Source organism: Gracilinanus agilis, chromosome 2 (assembly GCF_016433145.1).
Source record: "Gracilinanus agilis isolate LMUSP501 chromosome 2, AgileGrace, whole genome shotgun sequence".
Lineage (NCBI taxonomy): Eukaryota > Metazoa > Chordata > Mammalia > Didelphimorphia > Didelphidae > Gracilinanus > Gracilinanus agilis.
This window is the reverse complement of record NC_058131.1, coordinates 594,116,751-594,125,292: the sequence shown is the minus strand read 5'-3', so window position 1 is coordinate 594,125,292 and position 8,542 is coordinate 594,116,751. Positions and strand designations below refer to the sequence as shown.

At 40.4% G+C, this 8,542-nt stretch overlaps 1 protein-coding gene across 2 annotated transcripts in view; it reads left to right on the top strand.

Annotated features, from left to right (window-relative positions):
* Positions 1-8,542, top strand: part of ST8SIA2 (ST8 alpha-N-acetyl-neuraminide alpha-2,8-sialyltransferase 2) — a 96,716-nt gene that overhangs the window by 74,608 nt on the left and 13,566 nt on the right. For both annotated transcript variants that reach the window (XM_044665433.1, XM_044665432.1), the window contains one exon: positions 4,430-4,723. In XM_044665433.1, coding sequence (XP_044521368.1) covers positions 4,430-4,723 — 294 coding nt within the window. The remainder of the gene's footprint in view (positions 1-4,429; positions 4,724-8,542) is intronic.

Here is an 8,542-nt window from a genome sequence, read left to right as displayed (position 1 = left end):
GCCATTAAGAAGCTACTGTAACAGATCAGGTGGGTGATAAGAGATTGGACTACAAAATGGCAGTGGTATTGAGAAAGGAAAGAATAAGGAAGACATTTTGACTAAAAAAATTAACAAAATTTGGTAACTGGTAGCATATGAGAAATAAGAAAGAAAAGGAGAATAATCAAATATAATGCCAAAGTTTTAACATGAGCCTGGGTAAATGGTAGTACCACTGATAACGTTTGTAAAATTCTAAAGACAAGAAGATTTAGCAGGAAATGAATAAGCTCCTTTTGGGCCAATTTAAGCTGGATATGCCATTGAGACAGTCAGGTAGAAATGTCCTGAAGGCAATTGACAATGCAAGTGTGAACCTCAGGAGAGAGACCAGGGCTGAAAATATAAATCCACAAGTTAGTTATCTTATTCTCTTGTTACCTTAGGTATGATAGGTGAAGGAATGATGTTACTGTATCCAAAGTATAAAGAGACCCAAAAAATTTTAAAAGGCTCTCTCATTTCGTAGGGATAAGTGGGTATCATTTCATCATTCTGAATAACAAAGAATGACAATGTTCTCATATTCATGGTGTGTACCTTTTCCAATTAAAATTATTTTTGAAATTATAAGCATCTAGCTTTTTAGATATACGATTTCTGAATTATTGGCTATCAGTGTTTCAATGCAGATACATACATACATACACATAATAATCACATATTTCTTTCCAACATAAAAGACTCACTGGGCGAAGTGCCCCTCACTGAAAGCAAATCCATTTTAGAATTAACACATGCTGATATAACCCATGACTTTACCCCACCAAGTTTTGGACTTACATGGACTGGCTTCATTCTTAGAGATAGATCCAAAATAATCACTCTTTGGTTCACCTAATCTCACCTAAAGTATAATATGAGAAACTCTTCAAACATAACTCCTGACTGGCTTGACCAGATATGAAAAAAAAAAAAAGTTCCCCAACTCCCATACAAGCACTCAAGGTAACAATGCATATATCAAGTACAGGACAGACTCTTCCACCTAATTGAAAATGTAAAAACACATAAAAGACTCACAGCAGCCCATTTAAAAAAAATCAATATAATCGTCTTCCTCTACAGTGAGTCAAATCATTCCCCAGGGCTCCTCAATTTTTCAGACACATAGCACCACCCTGTGGTTTAGATTCTCCTCAGGAGGGAAATGAAGTTGGGGTTCCTGGGGAAACAATTTCCCCCAACATTCTGGTGAATCCCTTTTCGTCCCAGGGACCTATCCAGGAATCCAGGTTATGTTACTATCCTAGGGGCTTAAATTGCCCAGAAGGAAATGAACTTGAGGGTGCTATAGCAGTTAACCCAATTCCCACTGTATCTACACTGTCTGAAAAACTCACAATAATAACAAAAGACAAAATTCAAGTCTTTTTTCAAAATCCATGGCATGGTTTTGTTCCCTTTCTGCTCTTCCATCTTCCAGGAGGTAAGGTATTTGCTTACTTCCCAGGAACTTCCACCCCTTCATTTATTAGAAGTCTAGATTTTGAGATTGAGCTGTGTAGAAATTCAAGGTTGTCCATGAAATTCTTTCTTTTATCCAGGAAGCAATCATTCAGGAACTGTCCTCTCAAGCCACATGGAGAATGGCACATACAACTTCCACTGGAATAACTTCCTTACACAGCTTCTAAGCTGAGGAGAGCTCCTTCCCACAAGACCCATGTCTTCTGATAGTTCAGATGCCCTCTTGTCTCTTCAAAAAAAAAAAAAAAAAAAGAAGGCAATAAGAAAAAAAGGCTGAGTCTTCAATGAAGACTTTCCTTTTAAAGTTAACACAGAATGGTCCCATCCACAAAAGTCCATCCAACAAAAGTTCATGCCAACCAATTAATTATTCCCCAGAAGATCCACAAGTCAAAAACAAGTCAAGACAAGCAGGTCCACTCCTTTCATAGCAAAATATAATAAAAGTTCCAAACATTCTTCCCTTACAAATTTATTTCCAACATCATATATGTATAATATATATATATATACACACACATTCTTAATTATCTCAACACCCTTTTCCTCTCCTTTCATTCTTTCTCTCCATAGATACATAGACAGGTAATTATACACACACACACTCAAGAACATACATGTTCTTTTAGTGAAGATCACTCTGCATCCTAGATAGCATCACTTCCAGCAAAAAAAGGAAAGCAAGAGACCAAGTTTAAAAAAAAAAAGGCATTTCTTCCAGTCTCCAGAGTAAAGAAACAAGCTAGTAAAGTGAATCGAATGCAGGACTTGGTATCAAATTGGCTCAAATCATGACTCTGACACTTTAATAACTGTGATTCTGAGCAACTCGCTTAACCTCAGTGTCTCTTTGACAGCTCCCTAGAGCTCCCAATCTACTAACTAGGGTTAGGAATTTGCCCTGGGAAGAAGAACCTCGAGCAAAATCACAGATCCTTCTTATGGTATAAATGTCAAGAATCCTCCTGGGAGGCCTAGTTTGATACTGATGAGAAAGAAGCCGAGGTCAGGTGTGCCCTCTCTTCCCTCCCAACCCACCAAGAGATGAAAGCTTTGAGTAAACAGAATTGTCCTTGGAATCTATTGAGCATAGGATTGTCCCCATCATCCACACCCCAAGTAGATCTGAAACAGTCACAATAGACAATGAGAAAGTTGGGGTCCTAAAATCAGTTCTGGGTTGAAGGGATTATAGGAGGCATTTAGGAGCCCAAAATACATATACTGAACCAGGGATAGAGCCCATCATATACCTATTTGATATCTGACTTATTTGACTTTTAAAGCCCTTTACAACCTGGCCCTTTCTTAAACTTTCCATTCTTTTTTTTTTTAATCCTTATGTTCTGTCTTATAGTCAATACTAAGTATCAATTCTAAGTCAGAAGAGCAGTAAAGGCTAGGCAATTGAGGTTAAGTGACTTGCCCAAGGTCACACAGCTAGGAAGTGTCTGGGATCACATTTGAACCCAGAACCTCCAAACTCCAGGTGTGGCTCTCTATACACTGAGCCACCTAACTGTCTACCCTTTCCATTCTTCTCATACCTTACTTTTTTCCTATGATCCAATAGCACTTGCCTCCATGAGGTTCCTAGTACAATACTCCTTCTTTTGCCTCCATGTTTTCTATTAGCCATCTGCCATATCTGGAATGCTCTTCCTCCTCTGCTCAGCCTCCTCATTTCTCAGGCTTCTCACCTTCTGCAGGAGGCCTCTTCTTCCCCATCTTGCTATTAATTCTTTACCTCTGATGCTACCCCAATTTTACCTTATAAATCTCTTATTTGTACATGGTTATTTATATGTCACTTTCCCCAGTAGAATGTGAGCTCCTTATGGGCAGAGAGCATATCTTCACCTTTATTTTTATCTTTAGCATTTCACACAGTGCCTGACACATAATAAGTGCTTAATAAATTCCCTATTAGTCCCTATTATCTAAGAGATGTGAAATACTAAAAAGGAGATGAGGGAAAAATTTGTTTTTTTATTTCCCCTCAATCTTCCTAGCCACAGGGGAGTGAGAGAAAAGAGGGGAAAGGAGAAAGACCACAGAAATAGATTTTTCCTAAATTTTTCATTTTAGAAAAATTGCTTTTCACATCTTTAATTACTAAATACACATTCTGGTTTCCCTAACACCTTTCTTTTTCCAGAAGAGCTTTCCCATTGGCAACTATAAAGCCTTAATGCCAATTGAGAGTGGTAAATAATACCACTCAACTGTGGCTACCTACTAATCAAATACTTGTTGAATAATAACCCTTTCCTGATTGATAGGAACTTTGCTAAAAAGGGAAAATAAGAGAGCGGAATAAACATAAATAACTGGGCACAAACCTATTGGAAAAAAAGGTTATTGGGTTCTCTTATTGAATACTTATTGTACCTAGGGCCTGGGGTAGACAATTCTAAAACGTTGACCTGTCCTATGCTATGGTGATATTGCCTTGAAATGCCAACCTCATTGCCACTAAGTAGAGCGTCAGCCTGGCACAGAGCAAGCCCTTAGTAAGTGTTTTTTAATTAAATTGTGGGAATAGGATAAAAATATCATCTGATTGGCACTGGAAATAATTTCTTCCTCCTATAATCTCATAGTGCTTTATTCTTCTCTTGTGCTTTTATGTTCTAATTTGTATATTTAATCATGAATCTAATATCTTCCCCTTCTAGAGTGAAAGCTTGAGGTCAGGGATCTCATTTATCTTCATTCATCTCCTCGAACCCAGTACACATAGTAGGCACTTAATAAATGTACATTGAGTAGATGACTTAAATAAAAGGAATGAATGGATAAATAAAAGGAAAAGCAATTATTGTTTACTGTATTTCAAGCACTGAAATAGGTAGGGAAAATTATAGAGGTCCTGCTACTTTCCAGAAGGTGTTGTGCCAATTTTTTTTTCTTTCAGATGCAACCTGGCACCTGTCCAGGAGTACGCCCAGGATGTGGGGGTCAAGACAGACCTGGTGACCATGAACCCCTCTGTCATCCAGAGGGCCTTTGAGGACTTGGTCAATGAGACCTGGAGGGAAAAACTTCTTCAACGCTTGCACAGCCTCAATGGTAGCATCCTGTGGATTCCCGCTTTTATGGCCAAAGGTGGCAAAGAGAGGGTAGAGTGGGTGAATGAACTCATCCTGAAGCACCACGTCAACGTGCGCACGGCCTACCCTTCCTTGCGCTTGCTACATGCTGTCCGGGGGTAAGAGCGCCTCTCCCTGAGGCTAGGAGATGATATAATTGACAAGGATGTGGGCTGGGATTTTTATGACTTTTTTATCACCATATGGTGCCTCTTGCAAGTTGGACTACTAGTAAACCAAACTGAGTCTCTTTTGCCCACAAGGCATAATCTCTGAAAAGAGGGACAGGAAATTCTTTAATTAGCAAAAATGTTGAGACTATTAGATTAAGTCATTAGTAATATCTCCTTTTGGGGGGCTGTCTTTCTTCCTGGGAAAGTGAATGAATGAGGGAACTGAGAAAAGGATGTAGGGGATAACCAGAAGGCTCTGTAGTGCTCCCCTGACCCTCATCCATCTTGAATCAGTGGCGATAATAAATCACCACCATCTGTTGGTTCTTCACCAGCCCTAGCCAAATAAGTTGACATTCATATCACAGTCTGCTGATTCTCTCCACCCCTTAATGTAATATGGCATCCATCAGCCTGGCACTTGCACTGGTATATCATGCCATGTAGGGCAGTCTCCATGGAGAGACCCAGAATTAGTCATCATTCTACATTCCCCAACTTTACAGCTCAGCTCCTGAGCCCTATTGCCCTGTAGGACAAATGGGAGGTGAATATGAGCCCTAGGGGGCCTGAGAAGAGAGTAAGACCAGGTAGTCCAACATGACCTCCATACTTGCCCAAGAATATTCTAAAACTCTGCCTTTGGATCCATAATGAAAAAGAATTAGCATACTTTGTCAAAGGGAAACTCTTTGAGTCCCATGGTTTTCTCATGATGATGAATTATAGACTGTCACTCATGGCTTAGACCTACCAGTAGCACTCTTCATTATAGGAGCTGGTGAACCTTGACAGTGACTCCCATTTATGGGGCACTTTAAGATCTGAAAAGGGTATTACATAAATTATTTCATTTGATCCTCATAATAATCCTTTGATTGAGAGTGCAAACAAAAATGTACAAATAAGAGATATACAGGAGAAATTGGGGTAGTATCAGAGAGAAGCTATTATTTTTTCCATTTTTATGGGTGAGGAAATAGAGGCTAAGCAAAGTTAATTGACTAAGTCTGGGTCATAAAGCTAGTAAATATTGGAGGCGGGGTTTTCACCCAAATCTTCCTGATTCCAAGTCCAGTGTTCTGTCCACTATATTAAATCATCTCTCTGTATAGGATAAGTAAATAAATTCAAGAAAAGTTTCAATAAATTCATGCTAGATATCTAATAAGTCATCAATAGTAGCTAAAGAATTCTGGGGTCTACCCCTAAATATTTGATGTTAATATCATGGAGGGTAACAATACCCTTTCTCAAATCTCTCATTGTGCTGCTGTCAGGGACAGAATGTTAGTTTGGTAAGTCCAACCCAAAAGACCAGTTTTTATGCTTCCTGTATTTTAGAATAATCTTGCCTCCTGGGAGGCAACTTAACTTAAATGTCTTATTATGGGTCAGAAAGGATTAGTGAGAGAAGAGCAGCCTGCAGGTAGAAAAGGAAAAATACTCTTGAAAGGGAAACAGGCAGGGGGCAAAGGACCATGGGAAGACAGTTATTTCTAGCTGTAATTGACTTACTTTCATCTGACAAAATTGCTCTAAGCTCCTATAATAAGCCCTTTAAACAAATAGGCTGATAATCCTGAGATTATGGTAGCATTTTCCTATGCCAGAAACTGCCAGAAGGGGGCACTGCTTGAGAGCCTGTCTATATCGCATTCTTTAATGAAATACAAGCATTTATTAAGTACCTACTATATGCCAAGCACTGTGCCAGGTGCTGGGGACATAAAGACAATAACAAAACAGTCCTTTCTCTCAGGGAGCTTACATTCCACTTGGGAGAAAACCAGGTCTCCACTTTGAACAAACAGAGAGAAGGAATTCTAGAGCCTGACCAAAGAGTATGATTTCCCCTCAGTTGCGCCCTAAGATTTATAGATGGTACAATGGGGCAACAGCAGAATGTCAATGAGTGGCATAAGATTTTATAACTTGTGCCCTGTCTCTAGAGATGTAACCCTTTCATATACATAGGCTCAAAAATTCAACTTCTCAGGTACAAAATTATGAAGTCATGCATGGACAGCAGTTCAACTGAAAAAAAAAACAACAAATTAATTCATTAAAACCTGAGGGTTTTAGTACACTGCAAGCTCACAAATTAATAATGTAATGTGGAAGCAGGAAAGCTAATGCTTTCAAGAATAGGAAGGAAATTGTTCTACTTTTCACTGTCCTGTTTAGAGCAGTATGTTCATTTCTGGATTCCATTTACTAGAGAAGACATTGAGCAGCTGGAGAATACCCCTATTCAGACTAATAAAAATGGTCAAAGGCCTTTAGCTTAATGAATGAGGATTAGATGAAGGAATTAAGGATGTTTTAACGGAATAAAAGAAGGGTTATGGAAGAAATGCTAGCTGTATTTGAAGGGCTACCATAACAAAGATGGATTGAACTTGTTTTGCTTGGCTCTGAAGAGCACACTAGACAAAGAGTAGATTTTGACTTACAAGAGAGAAAAAAATAATTTGATGATTCCAAAGCAGAACAGCTTGTCTTCTCTAGAGGGAATAGGTTCCCCCTCCTTAAAGGTTTTCAAGTAAAAGCTAGATGGTCACATATCAGGTACAAGATAAGAGAGGTTTATGTTCAAGTGGATAATCCCGTCCAGCTCTGAAGTTCTGTGTTCCTGTATTTGAGCTCATCCTTGCTCTCTGAGAACCCAAACAGGCCTCATGGAGATGTGATAAAGCTCCTGAGATAATGACTGTGAGGTGTTTTGAATGAGAGCTCTGCCGGGAGTCTTTCTCGTAAGCAAGAAGCCTTTGGCAAATCAGAAGGGAAAGAGGAAGGTGAGACCAAGGGCAGCAGATGCAGTCATCTCAAGGTCAGAAGAACATTCCCAGCGAGTGAGAGAAAGTCCTCCACCAATGTGTGCCCGCTGATAGGTCTTGTATTTCTCTTGGTGACATCCGATCTCTGGGCAGACATCTGCGTTACTTCCGCAAGCTGGGCTTCCATCTTGATCCGTGTCATTTTGTCATCATTCCTGCTCCACTCATGGGTGCCTAAGCTGACTGGTCACCCGGGACCTTAGAAGGAGAACTGAGAGTTGGAAGAGAGGCCCCGAGCAGACAGCCTTGCCCACGAATCCCCAAGACCCACCGTGGCAGAGGCCGGGTTGCTGCAGGGCAGATTGGGCTTGCTTTCTCCATGTGGACTGAGGTAACATGGGAGAGCAGCTGGCTTGCCCTCCCTGCTGAGTGCTAGAATGCAGAGGGCCAGGCTGTTGGCAAGTGAGGTGAGAAACGGAGGGGAAGAGTTCCACAAATGAGTCACAGAGGTAATTGGCTATGGCAGTGAGAAGTGGGAAACAGGAGAGTCAGCAGCTGGTACTGAAGAGATCTAATTCAATTACGGCAATGGGGAAGGTTGTAACCCACAGAGAGAATAGCCCCCTCGGCCAGAAAAGCTGCACACTGACCTATTCAGCCCTTCTAGCTCTCTTGCTTCCCAGCCCACAAGTGTGAGAGAACTGATGTAAATAATCACTCATTAATGCCTCCTGGATGCCTTGCTGATTTCTTAGGACCCTGTCCCCTTTGTACACACATCCACAGCCAGGGCAGAAGAGGTACTAAATAAAGTATTTAAGAAAAGGTGTTCCCAATGAGTCCCTGTGGCTTCTCAGCCTGGTGTAGAATCAACTGGCCAGCTGCCAGGCCCATAAGCTCCTGCTAAGGTTAAGGCACTCCCTTCCAAAAAAAAAAAAAAAAAAGAATGGAAGGAAGGAAGGAAGGAAGGAAGGAAGGAAGGAAG